Raw genomic sequence first — 22,214 nt, 5'->3', positions numbered from 1 at the left:
ACAGTAAACACTCTTTTCATGTAGTCGCGATTTATTGTGTTATGTTTATCAAAATAAAACTGATTAAAAAACGTTGATTCCACTTCATTGATAGTAGGCCTAGCTGTAGGCTTATGTTGAACTTTATTCTTGTTCAAACAAACGCTGTATGAAGCAGTACATAAAGTATTGAATGAAAATGTCTCTGAAACATCTGTGTATTTGGCAAATATTGCATTTATTTCACTTCAGCTGTGCTAAAGTATACAAACACCACGTGAGCGGTCACTACAGGAACCAGAAAGTGTCCGACTTCACGTCTCCGTTTGCAGCTCCTCCCCGCCTGCACGCGGCTACTCTCGCCGATCGCTTACATCCAGCCGCAGCCGATGTCGAACACACCTATACACTCTTGACTCCTCTCGAGGCTTGTCTAAAAACGCATTGTAGTGTACAGGGGCTGGCATTAATAGTGTATGTGCTCAGCTGTCAGGGTGAATCTTAAGCTGCTTAAACAATGTGTCTGTAGGAGTTTTGCATATTAAAAATAGACCAGTGTGTGCCTGTAAGCTACATTAAAACTGCACACCATAGAAAATAGTCTACAAGCTGCAGACTAGCCTACTGACCATTGTATACGCTAATACCAATGTTAAAGGGTTAGTTCACCCAAAAATGAAAATTCTGTCAGTAATTAGGCTACTCACCCTCATGCTGTTCCAACCCTGTAAGACTTTCGTTCATCTTCGGAACACAAATTAAGATATTTTTGATTAAATCTGAGAGCTGTCTCACTCCTCCATAGGCCAATTGAAACTTGCCCCCAAACAAACAAAAACTGAGATTTAGCCTACAATAAATAACTTTAACATAAACTAAGACAACATGCAGGGAAACACATAACACTAAACTGGAATTAATGGAAGCAATGGGACAATGAGTGTCACTTTATCATGTGTATGTGACTTTTTAGACAATGTGGGCAGATAAAATATCTATTAGAAGGATTAATTAAGCGTGAAATATCCCTCTTTTATCTTTTCATCTGCAAAACACACAAATGTATTCATCATTTTGAAGTCTTTGCTGTAGGTGGAAGAAATACCCTGCAGGCACTGCCCTTTATAGCAGAATCAGCATGACCACATTAAAGTTTGAGCACCTGATTTAGTTACAGTTACTGTGAAAGCTACATCATGTCTCATTCTTTAAGTCTTCCTGCTGAGCTCATGGTGGTTAAACCTGACCTTGGTGGTTCACCAGTCCTGTGCCTTGCAATGTATTGTATAATAGTTGGAGAGACTGAGTGCATCCAGACAGGCTTGGACAGTGTAGCACAGACACCTCCACATGCATCCTCTCTCTCAGCTGCTGCTCGGCTCATCCTGTAATTATGGCTGTCATCAACAGCCCCCGATGAGAAGCTATATTTACTGGAGCCCTGTACAAGCAGTTCTCAGGCTTAAATGAGCCTGATACAAAAGTAAAAGCTCTCTCCATTCACTTGCAACCGATAACAGGTTAGCCGGTGAAATACAAATGAAAACAGCAGGTTCTATAAGATGAATCAATAAACAATGAAGGAATGTGACTCATTTGAAACACTCAAATACAAAGACATCTTATTTGTATCATCACTGGCATTTATAGAGGCTGAACATGCTCTTATGCAAGTTAAAATCTAGAAACACTTATCATGTTCAATCAATCTGTCTTGGTATTTTATGCTGCCATCTTCCTGCGCATTATGTACACTGAGCAGGAATCATCCACACACGTTTGTACAATTCTGTTCAACAAACTTGTCTCATCTCAGGAATTTGCGAACACTTCCATTCGGAGGGACAAACAGAAATAGGTTACGGCATGCCACTGAGGTCAAGAGGTTAGAAAAAGCTGCCAGACGAGCGCAGATGAAGATCAGTATGTGTGAAGCTGTTGACAGAATGATCACTTTAACAAGACAATATTCTATACTACCTCTGTAAACAAGACTTTATGCAGAAAAATGTATTCAAGTGTATTCAAGTCATTATAAGTGTAAGGGAAGGTCAGTAAGAGCTGTGCTTGTAAACCTCACTCCCCTGGCCTCAAGAGGCGCACTAGCAACAGACGCTAGAGACGGCAGACCACGATTCGAGTTTGAGGGTCCTCAGCAAACTTCCAAGGGGGCCCTAACTTCCAAAGATGACCTATAAGTTAAAATGATTTAAAATAATAAAAAACATTAATCAAGCTAAAACTATTAAACGTTTAACATGTTTCTTATTTTAGGTATCCCCAAAGATATTCCCGGAAAAATGAGGTAGCATAATTTTGAAAGTATGATTTCTAGGCCTGAAAATGTCATATAAATTAATACAATCTTAAAGCTCCTTGGGCATTTTTATAATGAATATACATTTTTCTTGTCATACCAAGCTCAAAAGCATTTTATCAGGTAGAAATTGTAAATTAAAAAGATTTTTTTCTTTAAATCCTTACCAAGTAAATCACAAACAACTTGGAAAGTCATATAAATTCATTGGTTAAAAAAAGAGTGGTATATCTGGAATCCTGAAATTTAATTTACAGAAACTAGGAGTGTCGTGCCTTTGAAAATCGTTGGAGTCACAAAGGTTGAGAACTATGCTCTGGTTTAGCAGAAAGCACAATATTGTGAGTTTTGCATGGAGTAGGAGCCACTCACATTTCCTTGTAAAATGTATAAACCTAGCTCTAAGTAAATTGTCAGGTGGGCATACATTTTCCCTTAAACCCTTTGAAACGCTGCACCGCAAAACTGTGTATATTTCATGGTGTTTGAAGGCAGTCAGTAAGCCTAAATTTTTAAATTATAGACTGCCATGCCCTGTGGCTGATCTCCTGCCTTTGGTCCATAATGACAGGCTCTGATTCAGGTATAGCAGCCCATGGTGCCAACCCACACAGCTGTGTGTGACAGCCAGGTGTTCAGTATTTCGCTATCAGCATTACAGCTTTACAGTAAGATTGAGATCATGACATTATAAATGGCATAAATATAAAGAATTAACCCGGGACATGGTGTTCCCAGATGGATCACGTTTTCCAACTGAATGGTGGTTCAGAGCAAACCGGGAAGTGTCTCTGCTCATCTGTCAGTGGCCACATCAGTGTTTTCACCCACCGTGCAGCACAAGAATACAGTCGTAGCCTCGTGTTTGTGGAAGCTCCCCTTGTTTGGTCTAAAGTAGGTCAATGGACCATCATGTGGCAACGAGGAAAAAGCACACCGTAAACAATCGTGCACGTGACACCTGAAGTCTTTTAAAAAACACTACTCTAGCTGCTCAAAGAAAGAGAACAGCAATCCCATGTTCTTTTCCTCTCACCCTGAGGGTGCACAGTTTGTTCTGTGCGCTCAAGGGCACGTGTCCTGAGTCGCTATGACCAGGTCATGGCTGCTTCCTTCTGGCACTTTCTCAGAGCATCACACGCTAGATGCAGTGAGAGGGACTAAAGTCTCCAGTCGGCATAAGCCCGAAATATCCAACAAGCAAAAGATGACATTCTATAGAAAGTAAAATACTGTGGAAGTCAATGGGGTCCATCAACTGTTTGGTTTCCGACATTCTTCAAAATATCATCTTTTGTGTTCAACAAGAAAGAAATGGTTACTGATTTTGTAAATGATGACACAATTAAAAATTTTGGGTGAACTATCCCTTTAAGTGGCTTATTGCTTTTATAAAACGATAGCGGAAATATTATTTTAAAAAACCTGCAATATATTATGTAAGCAATAAGGTACGAGAGGCTGTGCTGTATCATGAATAAGTCACAGCTGAAGGGCGTTGTTAGGCACGACGCGAAGCGCACTGTATTAAATAAAGATCTGCAATAAATAACATATTATTATTATGATTACACAAATTATTCTTAACTGTAGGTGATTTGTAGATATACAGAAGTGGCATATTTATATGGAATTCAATACAACTTTGAACAAGACTCATCCAGTCAGATTTCAGACAGAACAGTTGAACAGTTGTGTAATCTGGTAACTAATCTTGTTACCGTTAAAAGTGTCTGTTGTGGAGAATCAAACTGATCAGTGCTACATCACTCTCTGACTCCCACACTAAATCAGCTTCTGATTACGACAAGCTATCGGTTGATGGGTGCCCGTCATACAGCCATTTAGAGCTACAATTGTCCTGCTTTGCTGACATAGACACTGTCACTGACATCATAGATATTCATTGGCCGCCGTGGACATGTGTTGCAGAGTGATGATGACTGAGCACATTGTGTAGTGATCACTGTGCCAGTTCTGATCCACAGGCCTACAGATAACATCTCTACCAACGGCTCAGTTAAAGCCAGACTATATACCCGTAAATCTCTCCCATCCTGCAGGAATCAATACACGGAGCAGCTCAGCGTTGAAATCTAATGCCACAACATTAAGCTTTGCTGAAGCCTCTGAGGGGATACGGTTTCCCTGGGCTGAGTGCGATAGATCAGGGGGAGTACAAATGGTTTGAAATCCGACACTGATTTTTGCATGGGCGCTTGATTTGATTGACAGAAAACATGATTAAATCCAGCTTAAATGTTGTTCTTAGCATTTTTTGCAACAGCAGCTTTTTGACACCTCACAGATTCATTGCAGCAACATCACATGATGACTCCACCCAGTCAAAAAAGTTGCAAAGACCTTTAAATTAAAAAACATAAACATGTCACAAAGTTTCAACGAATTAATTGTATGCTTCACAAACAATTTAGGAGAATATTTAATGTAATACTGCAAAATCAATGTAGTTATAATGCCAACTCTAATTGTATATTGATGAAATCAGGAGCGAAAGAACGATAGTTTTTTCTTCCCTATTGTGTCGACATCTGAGTAAAACGGCTTCTCAAACAAGAAAACATTTAGGACAGGACTTGTCCATTGGGAATTGATTGGATGGTTGGATCGTTGTGGTTTGCTGGTGCCGGTATGATGTCACAACCTGGAAGTTTAATTCGCCCCTGGTTCCTTATATTGGATTTTTCGATTTATGAGTAAAACAAAGCCTGTGAGTAAACATAACTTTTTTTTTTTTTTTTTTTTTTACTTTTATTTGGCTTTTGTAGACAGAGTACATCACAATTACAGATACCATTGGGATATCACATATTTGTAATCAATTCGGTCTTTCTTGACATAGAGAGAACCATACAGCAAACAAAGACAGAATAAGATTAATTCTAAGTTATGCAGTAATAAAAAGGAAATATTCAATTATGGATCTGTCATATGAAACAAATTACGTCCAAACAGAATTCAGCGTAAGAGAACCAATGACAGGGATTCAAACAATAAACAAAAACAACAAGATAAACAAAACAAAACAAAAAAAGTAAAAAAATAAATAAATAAATAAATAAAAAAGGGAAAATACTATATATAATAATATAAATAAGAAGCCATATAACGCTTGGTCATCCAAAAACATATTCAGGTTAATATCACGTGTAAGAAGATTCTTTACTGCCAGAGGGGATATAGACAGGCGTTTGAAACCATTTCACTTTCCTACACAATCTAGGAAAGGACCCCAAATCTTATAGAAGTTGTCAGAAGATCCCTTCATTGTATGCCTGATTTTTTCTAGTTTGATGAAATGAAAGATATCATTAATCCATGAAGAATGAGCCGGAGGTGTAGACGATTTCCAATTTATTAAAATTAGGCGTCTTGCCAGAAGAGTGACAAAAGCTACAAAATCAGTCTTATATTTGGGCATGTCAAGTGAAAGAGAGAGAGTACCAAACAAAGCTGTAACGGGCAAAGGTTTAACATAAGTTCCAAGAACTTCAGATAATGTTTTAAAGATCAGAGACCAATATTTGTGAAGAGATGGACAAGACAAAAACATATGCGCAGTAGATGCAGGGGCTTGATGACAGCGATCACACAGAGAGTCTAACTTTGGTCCAGTGGGTGCGATGAAGGATTTTACACTGCATCAGACCCTGTCTGGCGCAGAAAGATGAGGAGTGTACACAATGTAAAATCTTTACCCATTGTTCTTCTGGAATATTTTCTCGTCCTCCTCCCACTGAGATTTAATAGAAGCAAGTGAACTTCCATGCAAGGAGCATATTGCTTCATAAAAATGAGAAATCATATATACCCTTCATTACATGAATAGGTTTGAGGAAGGAGTCAATGGGATTGGTACACCAAAAAATATTATCGTTAAAACTACACTGAGAATCTGGAGGCAATTTAGACACCACTTTGGTTTACAAACCTCCTCTATTTCTGCACCTATAGCAGCACTTTTTTTTTTTTTTACCATCATTATTGGATAGGACTTTCTCCCAGTGGTCGGCATTGGGTATTACAACAGTCAAGGATTTTTATATAGATAATGTATTCGCGTCTTTCCAGCAATTACGGGAGAAATGTGCATTGCCCAAACACAATTTTTTCAGATATTTGCAGGTTCGCAGTTTTGTTCGGGACATGCACCCTCAGTTTCCTTGACTCCCTATGGGAGAAGATGAACATTTAATGGAAGCATGTACTAAGGCTGCTAGCGACGTAGGCATACATGAGGAAGCTTCCATGGTAAGCCATACAGATGAGTCATGAGAAAAATCTTGATTTAACCAGTATTGCATGACCCTAAGATTTGTGGCCCAGTAATGAGTAAACATAACTTGACGATACTTTGCATTTTGTTTCTAACAAGACTCAGTTGGCACCATGACCCAGGTCTTCTTAGTTTATTCTCAGCAGTGCTCATACTTCATTGCTTCAGGATCAGAAAACAGGCGTCACTCTCTATTCAAGGAGCCGCAGGCGGCCACATGAAAACCCTCTTTGAATAACTCCTGAACAGTGTTGGGGGTAACGAGTTACAAAGTAACGGATTACAGTAACGATATTACTTTTTTGGGTAACGAAGTAAAGTAACGCATTACACTAAAAATATCGGTAACTACACTACTTTACTATACTATAGGAACGCGCTTTCCTGCGTTACCCAAGCCGTGTTTGCTTGTGTGTAAAGTTCTGTCTAGTGGTGCGTGCGCACCGTTGCCATAGAGATCGATTTGAGTGACATAGCTGCCGGTGCGAAGGAGAGAGGGAAATGGAGACGGAGACGGAGACAGGGGGTCTCTGCAGCGCGAGTCTCCGCTGACTGCACGCGCACCTCCCCAAACGGACGAGGCGTTTATACTCGACGCGCTCGCCATTGTACTATTCTGTGAAACGACGGGGCGACTCGAGTAATTGTCCTCTTAACCATCAGGAATCAACGGTGAGAAGAAGAAAGGTCCACACGTGACGATGTTTATTTTAGTAGGCTACATCACCACCAATAACACTACAAAAAGAATCGTGTACGTAAAATCCAGTAAACCCTGAGATTATTACTTGTGACATTAGAACAAAATGTGGATATAAAAACATGTATGTAGACTATAGAACTAAATCAACGATCTCTTAAATGGTTTCTAATTTCACTAAACATTTCATTAAGTTTCGTGGACATTTGATAAAACATGGATCTTTCTATTAAAAATGCTTATTATGCTATTGTAGGCTCATTTTGTAAACATAAGCAACTGATTTAGACACGCAAACTGTGTGCCGATGCGGTCACGGTGAGACGTAGGCTACATGCTCGGGCAGATTCGGCTTCTTGAAGTCGTTCATCCTCGGATTCGGCGCCGCGCACGCTGTTACAAAAACTCTTCTCAAGTCTTGGAGCACAGCAGGTAACACAAAACAAAATGAACAGGCTTGTTGCAGGGTTCATTGTAGAGGAATGCTTCCCCTGCCGACTATTGAATCGCCAAGAAAAATGCATTTTAAATTAAGATCAAAAATGTAAAAGTGACCTTTATTTTATTATTTTTCATTGACCACTTCATTTTTTATTTTTATTGCCATGAGTCGAATAAAAAGCTTGTTTTGTTCTCAGGAGAAGAGTTTATTCTCATGTTTCCCAAAGCCTGTGTTTTAAAACTTGTGTGTTGACCCCATTTTAAAATGACCGCACCATAGCCTCCTTTATCCTGTTGTTTGTGGATTTTACAGTGAGATATATTTCCTTGTGCAGACAGGGATATTGTTCTTTCATATGGTTTTACATGCCATTTTGTATATATTTATACAATAAACATTATGTAGACAGGCAAAGTGATGATAGGGCTATGATATTTGTCCATAAATTAAGAAACGGGAAAGTAAAGTAATAAGTAGTGAAGTTACTTTTCAAACGCAGTAACTAGTAAAGTAATCTCATTACAATTTACAGAAGTAACTAGTAACTAGTAACTAATTACCTTTTTTGAGTAACTACCCCAACACTGCTCCTGAAGCACATCACATGCAAAAAAAAAAAAAACACACAAGTATGTGTTTTGTTTCCAAAAAGTTGCCCTTTCTCAAACACTTTTTGAATGAATTAGGTTAAAGAAAAAGAAAAAAGTTTTCAGGGAAAGTTTAAACTAGGTTGCAAGCTGTATGGCCTTTAGTGACTCACATGAGCTGGTTTTATTGGATTGACATTTAATATAGGAAGAACAATGTGCTCCCTCATATTTTTGAGCTTACAAAAGAAAAAAAATACAGAAGTTGCATGATTATTGAAAAAAGGGTCTGTCTAACCAAGTCAGCTTTCACGTAATGCTGTCATTACCATACAAAAGGAGATTATCAAGATGGCAATTTAGATTTTCATTTTGACTATTGTTTATTATTATTTCAGTTTAAAATACATCAGGTCAGATTAGGTCCCCATGCATGCTACATAAAAGTTGTAGCACTAGACTACTGAAAATAATAATAATAATTATTTTGGGGTCATGTTTTATCTCGCCTATAAGACACCAAGTCAGGAATGTCACACAAAAAAGTGCATGACGCCCATGTGAAGGACATACTATAAATCGTTTTGGTTCAATTTATGTGTAACTTTACAACATCTCAAATATCAATAATGTATGTCTGCAAATAATTACTTCCCGCAACACATTAATGCGCATTGGTGATACCATAGCACAGGCACTGTGTATATTATATTTAAATACCAATATATATCGTACGCCATTTCTACAGCTCAAACCCTTCAGGGAAAGACAAAGACCTCAGTCATAACTTACAGTCAGGGATTGAGTGAAATAAGTCACTTTCTATTCCTTCTCTCTCTATTCTCATGCACAGATGTTCCTGCACTTTCTCATATACTGAGGTAACCGTGTTTCTGCAGAAACAGCATCTGAACATTCAGTTCTTTAGTAGTAGATGGAGATGACAACATGTCTAAGACAGCATATCGCAGACAAAGCACTAGACATCTGCTAGCATAGAAACAGGCTTTAAAAGGACAACTTTACCAGTGAAGTGATGTTTTTATATGAAACGTAAAATGAGGTAGCAAGTTAGATATTCCATAGCCTCTGATGCCAATGTGAACACTTCATACACAGAATAAGCAACAAAATGGGAATGATTTTGGGAATGGGAAAGATGTATTATGTTTATTACTCAAAAAGTGCCTTGAGTGTCCATAGTGAACTTTTGAAAAATCTGGAAAGTGAATAATTTACCCCACTAAAATTGTGCCCAAAAACCGAAATTTTTTAAGTTCTCACATTATACAATACCTTTCAAAACTTCTGTTTGTCAGGGAATTGTAAAGTATCACGATTTTCACAAAAATATTAAGCAGCACAGCTGTTTTCAGCATTGATAACAATAAGATATGTTTCTTAAATCAGAATATTAGAATGATTTCTGAAGGATCATGTGACACTGAAGACTGGAGTAATGATGCTATAAATTCAGCTTTGCCATTGCATGATAAAATTACATTTCAAAATATATTTGAATAGAAAAAAGTTATTTAAAATTGTAATATTTCGCAATATTACTATTTTTACTGCATTTTTGATCAACAAATGCAGACTTGGTGAGCATAAGAGACTCAAAAACATCAAATTCTTACCAACCTCAAACTTTTGTGTATGTGAAAGCATGTGCAGATTTTTCTCCTTGCTTGAACACAAATCATAGCAGTTGTACTCATTTTAGCAACATGTCTAATGCTCAAGCACTAGGAGAAAAATTTGCATTACATTCATCTGCTTGGAAGGCCATTAACAGAAAAAGCAGAAGTCATTACATTCTCAAGTTATTAAATTTTATTTGTGCTGCTCCAAAGAGTCATTGAGTAGTAACCATACAGTAAATTCTCTTCAGAATGTTCATAAAATTCTTACAGTATGTTAATTTATCCAAATGTCATAAACAGGAGAAATGTATCCAGAACATCGACCAGCATCCTGTTCCTCCGCTCAAACAGCAGATATCACTCACATGAACATGTTTCATCATGCACTACCTTCAAAAAATCCCAAATGGCTGCAATGTTTCAGTTTTACAAGCGCAGCTGTACATGCTCAAATCATAATATATCGGAGTTATCAAACAGATCTTTGTACTTCAACACAGCCAGGAGTTATACAAGAAGAACGCCCACTCGACACGCTCGTTATTATGTTGAGATATGACACATAAAAACGACATCTCCATGGGATTCACTCACAAACACGGCCTAAACTTCCCACCCCGTCCCAGCATGACCCTACCGTCATCATCAAAGACGTCCTCTGCCTCCTCACGCACCAGTTCTTTTATGTTATCCTCCGTGATGTCAGAAAAGGCCATTCCGTCTTATCCTCTCTTGCTCTTCTCTTTTGCTTAAGCGTCTGAGCAGCAACTATACTGTAAAATTAAATCAACGTTCGGACTGTCTTCCCCCCGGGCGAATGTAAAGCCCACTGTCAGCTTGAGCCTGAGCAGAGAGGCGAGAGGCAGTGGACCGCTCTGAGCTTCTACTCACTGCACCAAGTCGAGTGTGAGTGTGTGTGGGAGCCCACACCATCATGGCCAAGTTTCATCAACAGGATGATTTCATAATCTCCTGTATGACTGTCAGAATGAGGGAGATATTGGGTGTGGTAAATATGCCAATGGTGTTTCGAGTGGTGGTCAGGATGAAGGGAGAGCCCAAGCATGGTGATGTAGGCGATAAATTGCATAAAATGTAACACAGGGTTGTGTTCACAGGTTTCAGCCTCACAATACAGCCATTAAAGGTCAAGAAAAAGTTGACCTTTTTTTGAAAAGGATCATTTTATTCAACCTTTAGATAACATCTAAAAGAATGTGCATGTGTTTTTTTTTTATATATTTGATATATTATGAACATATTTGATACATCAGGCATTTATGGTCTAGTATGATATAGGAAAATATGGAGCTTATACTCAATTAGAAAAAAAAAGAGAGAAACACCTCAATTTTATTCAGAGGCCCTAACTGAGCAAAAATATGCAATTTGGTGCAGCTGCTGATATTGCTAGCCAAAAAGTAAGATGAAATTCTGATAGCTTGTAAATCAATAAGATCTTAATAACAGTATAGCAGACTTACAGTACATAATCTGCATATAAATATCAGTTGTCACTTTATATTTCACAATAATATGTCTCAGTAAGATGATATTTAAATGCTTGCTTGGTTTTAAAAAAACTTTTAAAAAAGAAAGCTCTGTAGTTTTTTTTATTGTGGGGTGCAAAACATAATGTAACGCAATGGATAATCAAGTAAGTTCATCTTGAAATATTACTTACCATATAAAAGTTATTCTTACGTTTAATTTATAAAAATCATTAAAGATTTCACAGGCTTTATAGGGTAACAGTGCATAAGGTGAATCACCTTATTTAGTAACAATAATTAATTTACAGTAATTTAGTAAAAGACTTCTAACTGCACAATTTGGAGAGTGTTGGAAAGATCATGTTCTTCATATCTAAAGTCTTTCTGAAATAGTAACTAGGCTGCAGTGAATTTAAGTCTTTCTCTTTAATTTTTGCGTGCCTCCTATGAAAGCTCTGTGGAATAGACCTAATGACAATCTCATTAACAGAGGGGTCAGCTCACACACTCAGTCGTATAACAGCAATTATTCACTTCTGGACTCTTTTTAAAAACATGTCCTATATAGGGGAACCAAAATAGATCCACCCACACTTGTCACGTTTCCAGGAAACATTTTGATGTGATTGCTCCATCCTTTAACATTTAGTGGTGTTTGCTTAAGCAAGAAACACTATTATTATTGCTTAAACGTATAGAGTGTGGGATTTAAACAGTATTACACTGCTACATGTAACTCATCTAGAACAGTTTATGGACATGAAAGATACCTCAAAACATGCTTTTCCAAACAACCAGACTTATGATTCCCCAGCTAACAAGGTTCTGTCAAGGTTCTCTCAAAATTATGGACAAATTTTCATCCAGCAACGTTAACAGAATGTTTGTTTAGAGTTATCTGGTCTTTTAATAATGTTCTTAAAACGTTAGCACAAAAATGTTCATGGAACATTTTATTTCTGAAATGTTTTAGTTGGACATTCTTCTAACGTTTTTTAAATGTTACTCCTTGTTTCAGAACATTCACAAAACATTCAAAAGTAACGTTTCCACGATGTTTGCAAAATGATAAAATGGAATGTTTCCTTAACATTCGCATAACCAATTTTTTTTTTTTAAACTAGACGTTTATCTGTCACGGTGGGTTGCAGGAAGGCAGGCGATGAAGACGATCATTTCAAATACAAAGTTTTAATATGAAGACAGGCAAACAGGTTGAGCAACACACACTTAACATAACGGTGATCAGACAGAGAATGGATGTAAGGGACCAACTTATAGGGCAAACACAAATGAGGATGATTTATCAAACACAGCTGAACCAAATGAACTCATAATGACGGTGACCATGGTAACAAAGGAGTGGCGGGAAAACTGAACAAAGGAAAACATGTGACTAATGAAAACAAACTGTGACATAATGCCCCCTCCGAGTAGGCGTGACCTCGCGCCGTAAGAAGAACATAAACAGATGAGGGAGGAGGTTTTGGAGGCGGGCGAGGAGCCCCTGGCGGTGATGGTGGAGATGGTCCGCAAGCACAGACCCAGAGCTCCCCAGTGCCAACAGACCACGGCGGTGTCGAGAGAGGGATGGTGACGAGGCTGACGACAACTGGGGGACGACCAAAGGAGACAGAGCCGGTGGATCTGCAGGCGCAGACCGAGGGTTGAGGGAGATGAGCGACATCGCTGGTGCAGGAGACCCAGGCGATGTCACGGCAACGAGCATCGTAGGTTGAGCCAGAGTACCCATGCAAGGACTGGGGCGACGACGGTGTGAGTGAGGACAGAGGTGATGCCGATGGGAAGGAATCTGCTGCCGCTGAAGGTGTGGAGGGACGGAGCGCAGTGGATGGCCCGAAAGTCCATGGCGGAAGTTGTGAGACGACTGTCAAAGGGGGAGCCTGTGGGACGAGGGAATCCGGAGGAGCCACTAGACTGAGGGTCTCTGGTGGAGCCGAAGGTGGGAGGAGCCAAGACCTAGCCGACAGGTCGACGGGCCGAGATGGAGCGAAGAGATCCGAGGCCAGAGGCAGAGCCGAAGGATCCTAATGGATGGGCGCTGCTGGTGGTTGCTCGACCTGCGGCTCAACGTCAATGCAGGGACCCCCCAGAGACGGTGCAGGGCTGCAAGCATCTGCAGGACTGGCTGAGCTCTGTGGTGGTGGTGATGAAACGAGACTTGAGATGACAAAGGCAATCATGACACAGTTCACACAGGATAGAGCAAAAAAAATTCCTAGTTCTCAATGTTCTCTTTGAGTAATATAGATGATTCAGATAGCGGGTGGGATAGGGTGGGAGTTGACAATACCCCATCGAAGTCTATCAGAAGGTTCCCTCGGCCGCTGGTATCTGGGGCTCACACCCCTGGTCAGATCCACGCTGGGGCACTGCTTCCGGGGCGATGGCAAACTCTGTCCTCTTATCCTCGGGCTCTGGCTCGCTCGTCGCGGCGGGTGTAACATTGGCAGGCGATAGCCTATGACGACACTACCGGTGCGACCAGAGTATAAAAGGTCGCCTTTAGTACATGTCAACAATTTCTTTTGTCTTCTGGGTCCTTTTGTTTATGTGTGAAGATCACTCAGCCAAGCGTTTCAGGAAGTACTGTATGTGCCTCCGTATCAGAGATGACTTGAGGACACACGACTTATGCATTATGTGTTTGATTAAGGAGCATGCATGTTCAGCTCTTCAGTTTATGACAGTTCTACGCGTGATTCTTGATTAGTGATAGAGTCTGGTGTTTGAGTGGAGCACGTTCAGCTCTTGAGGGACTTGAACACGCTCTTTATAATGCGGTCTTTGTGATAAGCTCTTTTGTTGGCAATTCTCTCGAGAGGGATGAGAATAGTGCGCCTGCACCCTGCAGTTCATGCCCCGTGGTCGCCATAGCGGCAGGCAGGTTCGATCACGGAGGTGAGTCTTATGAGATTTCTTTCCCTTTCCAGTATGCTGTTACTATAGCCTGGCAAGCCAGACCTACATCAAGATGTTAGGTCTGGGAACTCCCAATTGGCATACCTCAATCCGAGGGGCATGATAAACGGTTGTCTTTCAAATTCCCTCTGCATGCAATAGGACAGTGCTACAACTAACCAGAGCAACGAACGGTTGTGGCTGAGTGAGTCCTGTGCGTTTTTCCACCAGCGGAGCTAGTTGATATATTAAACTTTTGCCGTATCCGGTCGTCAAAACTCCGTACACATCTTCCTTTTTTAAGAATGACTTAAGTGACGTTCTCTTAACTCCAAATCATCCAGAGTCGCGGCCAAAGCCGATTCGAAAGACCGCTGTTCGCCAGCAGCATCTTCTTTGTTTTCAAGTAGCAGGGAATTCAAATCACCTATGGAAATCACGCGGGGGAACCGTCAAAACTCTGCCGTCATTATGTTAAGCCCGCCCACCAACTCTATACACGATGTGATTGGCCTGACCAGAGTTTGGTTTTTCCAGCTCGAATGCCAACGGAGAGTTGCTAGACCACACTTTGCTGCAAAATACTTTTTACTGCCGCTAGGGTGCGTCTAGATTTCTAGGCTACTGTTACTAATGTGTGAGGCTTAATTATGTGGAATTAGATGCAGAGAGAGTGCAGGCAGGTGTTATCTTTAGATCTGCCTCCTCCGCTGGCCCGCACAATAGCAGTGCTCGATGATGCAATCTCTGGAACCCGACAGAATGCTTTTTTTTTCGCCCTAGTATGCGAACCCTTCCTAACTATAGTTGTAGGCACCTTCATGAGTGCTGAAGTCCGTTTTTCCTCAGGTTTGACTGAAGAGCAGAACCCTCCCCTGAGTCGGGTCTTGAAACAGGGTCCTCCAGTCCCTTGGACGAGCTCTTTCGATCTCGAGAACCTAACAGGAAGTGGGTTTTTGCCCTAGTTTGCAAAACCTTCTTTGTCGTAAATCGCCTTCAAAAGTGTCTGGAGTTTTGAGATTCTACGAAGACATTTGTTGCCCTCAGCTGGCTCCCCTTGATGTCTTCATGGTTGAGTGCAAGTGGAATCCTTAATAGTAGGGTTCCCGACTCTCTATAAGAGAGCTCAGTTTGTTGCTGGAGTCTCAGTTGATGCGTAGACCCCATGTACTTTCTTGTGATCTGCTGACCAAGGAAGGATTTAAGCTCTTCTGGTCTCTAGTTTTCAACAGGAAATTGTCTGTTAGTGTAGAACGTACTGTAGTTAAGATTCCTCTTGCTTTAAAGAGTTGTTTTGCTGAGGCCTCCATTTTTAGAGCTTGGTCAGGGTGGTTACGCCGGGTCGTCTGGCTCTCTATGAGCCTCCTTGACGGAACAAACCTTAGGTAAGCGTTGTTAGGTTTCTTCTTGATTTATTGAGTCATTATGTTGAGACCTCCGCTTCCCAGAGTTCTGCATAAGAAAACATGTCCAAGTTGTGTATCTCTGTGAGCCTCCTTGGTGAGGTGGTCTTTTAGCATAGAGCGTAGTTAGGCTTCCTCTCACTATAGAGGTTCATTATGCTGATGCCTCCGCTCTGAGAGCTCCATGGAGGCAGTGGACTGGGTTGCAGGCTGTTTTTTTTTAGCCTCCCTGGTTAACTGTCTTTAAGGTGTATGTTGCTATGCTTCCTCTCTCTTTGAAGAGTCGTCCTGCTGAGGTCTCTGCACCCCAGAGCTCTGCCTGGATAGCAGTATCGAGATGTCAGGCTCTTTTTTGAGCCTCCTTGATAAGCAGTCCTTAGTGTAGAACGCAGTTAGGCCTCTCATTTTAGAGAGTCGTCTCGCTGAGGCCTCCGTTCTCAGAGCTCCCCTCGGATACTAGCAGGTTGTTGGCTATCTGCGAGCTTCCTTGATGATATTTTTTATTGTGTTGCTAGGTTTTCGTGAGACCTCCACTTGTCAGAGGTATAGTGTCCCCTGAAGTGACAGGTAGGATATTCCTTATCTTTGGCCATATTCCCTTGAAGGTATTCAGAAGATTACCAGGCCCTGATCTCTGCTCGCGGGGTATGTAGCTGGGATTTCTGACCCTAGGGAATAGAGCCACGACAGCTTCTGGTGTGTATCATCTAGGACAGGGAAGTGTGACTTCTGACCAAGCTCCGTGGAGTCATTGACTTTATGTCAGCTGTTACGGCATTCATTCCTTCAGCATGTTGCAGAGGGTATTTGTTCCCCAAAGCATCCTAGGATGCTGTGCAAGCTCCCATTCGAAATGGAATATCTTGGGTTACGAATGTAACTATAGTTCTCTGAGAAGGGAGACACGACATTTCGTCTCATTGCCATACTTTGGGTATGCTTGCCCATGTCTCCTTCAGACAAAAGAAGTTGTTGACGTGTACTACGGGTGCCCTTTTATAAACTGGTCGCAACGGTAGTGACGTCATAGGCTGTTGCCGGCCAATGTTTTTGTCGTGTTTAGACTTGTGCTTCAGACACCGGTCACGCTGGAGGCATTCAGGTCTCGTAACCCTTTTCAGGGAACCATGTTAACATCCATAACGCGTGACGTTTCATCGCAATTCCTGTTTTTATGCACAAATATGTGCATATAGGAGTATATGGAAGCTCCACCACAGAATAAAAAAAAGGTAGTTGCGACTTTTTATCTCACAATTTTTATGTCTCAATTCTGACTTTTTTAATTACAATTGTGAGATAAAAAGTTGTTATTACCTTTTTATTTTTTTCTGTGGTGGGAACAAGCTTCCATAGATTAGTTGAATGAGTCCTAATGTTCTGTAAAATGCTTCAAAGCACTATATGTCTCCTGTAAACATTGTTCTTATAATAATGATTCTTAATTAGATGGGTCAGTTCTAGTTTTCTTCATACTGTTAGTTTGTTCTTGAAAACAGGTTAAAACCTGGGGCTAGTTGAACACTAGGATCTGATAATCCCACAAGTCTTTCTGATTCTACAGCTATGCAAGCAATATTCACAAGATGTGTGTATTGTGCTTGGTTTGAGTTGGATTGACTCGCCCCTGGCCTACAGTTTCCTGGTGGTGCATTTCAGGTCTGTGCGCATGAATAATTAAGGACAAGAGAGTAATAAGACCCCTGGGGTAGCCAGGAGGAACCGTTCTCTAGACCAGAGAACATGCAAAATATAAGCCTGGCAAATAATAATGTCAGTGCACCTCAAATCTAATGCAAAATATCTATGAAAAATTCATTCTTAGCATTAGAATATAATAATTGAATTAACATAAAACAAGTCTTTTGTTATAAGAATAAAAATGTTTTAAAATCAGCTGAGCAGTGATTATTGGGGGTCTTTTAAACTTTTAAGGCATCTCAGCTACTGTACATAATATACAATTCACAATAAACAAGTTGTGGCCTTGTATTTGTTTTCCTTGTATACAAATTCTTTTACAGCAATACAGGCTCATCAACAGTGTCCATTAATCAGGTTAGTCATGCCACTGAAAATAAGCAGCTATCATACACACACACACACACACACACCTGCCGTGTTATCAGCACATCCCACGCACCACAGGCTGCCCTAGGTAAAAACAAGAAACACACTGAATGAAAAATATCAAACAAAAGCATTTGGGAATTAAGGGCACTAATCTGTACAATATCTTCACAAATATGAATAGTTTGTTAAACAGCTAGCTGAAATCCATCTCTGCTGTCAGTCTGCAGTGTTTATTTTATGGAAAAATCTTAGTGTCTTTATTGCCATTACAGTTGTTCACATTTAATTACTTTAAATTAAAGTACTCACATCACCTTTTACTTTCTTAGCACAACTCTTTTTTTTCTTAATAGTTCATGCACATGTCTCTTAAGTGAGTTAGATAAAAGGATCCTGGGTCTTGTTCTTGATTTGGTAACAGTTCAAAGAATTGCATGAGGGCTGATATGAATAATTTTAATTCACGCCAATCAAAGCTTAACAATATGCTTTACTTATGCAAGAGTGTGTAACCTCTTTTACAGGTTGTGCTGCTAAGACTTAAAAAGATATAACAAGGAAGGATGTTGAAGTAAGCTGAGGGAATTATTTTATTGTGCCAATTTGTTCATTTCTTTTCTCCAAGAATGCCAACATATATCATACAAGCTAAGCAACTGCTGCTTGTATACCAGACAGACAATAAGAAACATAATGTAACAAAAGACGACATAAATATAAATATTTTACAGTGCAGGTCGAGGTCACACTAATGCTGATTCAAGGTTTAAGATCATTGCCAGTCTGTCATTAATGCTTGATGAGTCTGTTAGCAGATTTATCTTGAATGGATGTTGGAGGAAACTATTGTTAGTCCAAAATAAGATAACAGATATTTTTTTCTTTTTCAAAAGCTTAAAGACTATACCAGGGTAGTGTCATCAATGCAACCATAAGGGGAGGAGTGTTGTTTTATTTCTGATTTTAAACTCTCAGTGACCCATTGCTTTTCCCATGCTCACTGAAGGCATGTACTGCGGGCATAACCAATGTGACAAACAGTTTTACTTAACCACACCCTTTGCCAGTTCCAGTATAACTTCTGTTTTTCACAATTTTTCATATCCTCAAAGGCTTTTAAAATGCAAATGCAAAGAGTGTGAGTCAAAAAAATACTTCGTTTTATAAAAGTGAATGCATAATGTTTCTTGTAATGACATAGTATTTTCTTTGAAGTATTAGAAAAAGTGATGGTATTTAATGTGTTGGGGATAACAATACAAGTAATGTGAATTATGTTATCAGATTACTTTTTTGATGTAACAAGTAATGCATTAATTTACACATTAATATTTGAGTTACTTTTAAAAAAAAAGTAATGCACATTACTCAAATTAAAAAAAAAATTAACTACTGAATTTAAATCTCTCTATCTTCTCCATAACGCAGTAACGAACATGCGCACTCATGCATGTCCAGGAACAGAGAAAAAGTGCAAAAGTAACAAAACACATTACTTTCACCTTTCAATAAAAAGAGTTGTACAGTATAATATAACCTGTAATGTTAAGAGATTTTTTGTATGGCATAGCTCTAGGGGTCAGGAAATATTCTAAGTGCTAGAATATAATAATATTTTTACAGTACAGTATTTATATTGTATATAATTAATATTACTTATCACTTTTCAAAGTAACTTTCCCCAACATTGATGATTACCATAGTAGGCCTACATGTACAAAAAATAGTAATACCAGCACTTTTTGTTAGCCTAAGTGTACGTTTACACAACAACAATGTACTTTGCGGTACATAACCTTTGCAGTTTTAAAAAGTTTAAAAGTTGGCAAGGTAATTAGAATTAGTTGGCAATGTTAGTATTAGTAAATAATGCATCTCTGCTTGTCGTAGTAGTGGTGCAGTTAAGGCTGAATAAACACATTGCTGGAGAAGCCTTAATTCAGTATCTTGAGCAGCAAAAACACTGTCCTTTAGTCCACCATTGTTGTTTTGGTTTTCAAGTACTTGCGCAAGACTAAACACATAATACACATACGCATGATGTCAACTTTTTCACAAATTCATGTTTTTGTACTTTACACAGAGACAATGATGGTATCGGTTTAAAAAACGTGCACTTTGAAATCTGTTTTCAAAAGTTTGCATTTTCGGGTTCCCAAAACGGCCAATACGCATAACAAGTTTTCCGGTTTTAGTTGAAAACGGTGTCGTGTAAACTGCCCTTAAACTAACAAAAAAGCTTCTAAACAACTTTACATGGGTGAACTCCTAAGTTACCAAGTGACAAGTGTGATATTGTTCACAAATAATCAGGTATAACATAATTTTCCCATAACAATTTGATATTCACTTAAGATGCAGTTTATACCATCTTGTTATTCAAAGCACTTTGTGGTGATGAAATCAGCAATTTGTTGCACTTAAATTAATTACTGCTAAACATTATGGTTAAAGTATAATTAAAGGGACATTCAAACAATAATTTAACATTGTCTTTATGAGCAGGACAGGGTATGGGTGGAGAAGCTTCTGTGGTTTGCATCACATCCGTTCCCATACAAACAGGTGACCAGAGAGAAGGGATGCGTTTGCAACAGGGGGTGGAGAGAGAAAGAAAAAGGGAAGGAAAAGAGCCACACCTCCCAGAAAACTTATAGCACGTTGATGTTAGTTAAGAGCGATATTGGTCATGCCTCAGTTGGGCCACATCACACATTTACCACTTCCTGCAAACAAGCACAGGGACAGCCCAAAAAAAGTGAAATGGTACACATGTGGTAAAATTACAGCAAAATTACAGCAAGATTTAAGTAAATTTGAACAAGCCAATAAGATCTCCACTGGACATTTTACAGTGACACATGATCTGTTAATACCTGCACTGTAAAACTGAACAGTTTAAATTAATTAAGGCAAATTAGTTTATTAAACTCAAATATTACTGAAAGTTCATGGTACTCGATAGAAAAAAGTTACATGAACTCAAAATTTGATTGTATTAAACTGAACTTAGACTGACTGCGTTGCATCAGATTTCTAGTTCCCGCAGCATGCTTTGCGTTAGACTTTATAAGGAGAATAAAAATTGAAATTAAGTGTCATTTTTTGTACAAGATTAGGGAGAGATGTGTAAGTGTTTAATGTTCTGCTGGGATTTACATGCACTGTCAAAAATTTAAAGTTGTCTCAACTAATTATTATTTAGTAACTAGTTCCACAGAATTTTTACGTTCACTCAATTTCTCTCTTCAAAGTGTTGCTTCAATTATTATTTTTTAGTTGGCCAAAACTTGACTCCAACTTAAAAAAGTATGTTTGCTCAACTAGTTTTAGTTCATTCAACTAAAATGTTTTAGTTGGTCCAAACTTGACTCCAACTTAAAAAAGTATGTTTGCTCAACTAGTTTTATAGTTCATTCAACTAAAATGTTTTAATCAGGATTTATTATTTGGGCTTAACTAAAAATTGCTGTACTAAATTTTATACTGAGGTTAACAAAATTATTTACTCGTGTGTATTAATCACATAAAAACACAAATGAAAAGAGATATTAGCTTTTATTTCACAACAATCTGCACAAACTAAACATACAGGCTAAAGTGCTCAGTTGACAAACATTAAATTCAATACTGCCAATTCCATTTCAAACATTTATGGAACTAAAAAACATTTACTAATCTTTCCCTAAACTGAGAACAATAAAGCACATTTTGAATTGTAGTAAACTACAAACTCTGCAAGTAATTAATACATAAAATAATTAGTGCTGTCAAGTTGATTAATAACATCTTAACATAAAAGTTTGTGTTTATATGTGTATATATATTATATTTATAATTATATATTTATATATATATATATATATATATATTATATGTGTGCGCATGTGGGTGTAAGGACGTCTGCCTTTACAAGCACATGAACTTTAATGACATCCCATTATTAATCTGTAGGGTTTAATATGGAGTTGGCCCACCCTTTGCTACTATAACAGCTTCAACTCTTCTGGGAAGGCTTTCCACAAGGTGTAGGAGTGTGTTTATGGGAATTTTGGCCATTCTTTTAGAAGCGCATGTGTGAGGTCAGGCACTGATGTTGGACCTGGATAACAGTTTCTGCTCTTATTCATCCCAAAGGTGTTCTATCGGGTTAAGGTCAGGACTCTGTGCAGGCCAGTCAAGTTCCTCCACACCAAACTCTTCATCCATGCCTTTATGGTCCTGCTTTGTGCACAGTCATGTTGGAACAGGAAGGGGCCATCCCCAAACTGTTACCACAAAGTTGGGAGCATGAAATTGTCCAAAATGTCTTGGTATGCTGAGGCTTTAAGAGTTCCTTTCACTGGAACTTAAGGGGG

General features: G+C 39.1%; 1 protein-coding gene across 2 annotated transcripts in view; it reads right to left on the bottom strand.

Moving 5' to 3' along the window:
• ripor2 (RHO family interacting cell polarization regulator 2) overlaps positions 1–22,214 on the bottom strand; it is an 87,832-nt gene that overhangs the window by 46,786 nt on the left and 18,832 nt on the right. Inside the window, exon 1 of one of the 2 annotated variants that reach the window (XM_056250063.1) lies at positions 10,603–10,867. The exons of the other annotated variant lie outside the window; for it this stretch is intronic. Coding sequence (XP_056106038.1) covers positions 10,603–10,681 — 79 coding nt within the window. The 5' untranslated portion in view covers positions 10,682–10,867. Of the gene's footprint in view, positions 1–10,602; positions 10,868–22,214 lie in introns of those variants that run through there. 2 annotated transcript variants of the gene reach the window in all.

This window comes from Rhinichthys klamathensis, unplaced genomic scaffold, assembly GCF_029890125.1.
Source record: "Rhinichthys klamathensis goyatoka isolate OS25496 unplaced genomic scaffold, OSU_Roscu_1.1 h1tg000067l_1, whole genome shotgun sequence".
Taxonomy (NCBI): Eukaryota; Metazoa; Chordata; class Actinopteri; order Cypriniformes; family Leuciscidae; genus Rhinichthys; species Rhinichthys klamathensis.
The sequence above is the reverse complement of the archived record's forward strand: the minus strand, read 5'-3'. Positions and strand labels throughout refer to the sequence as shown.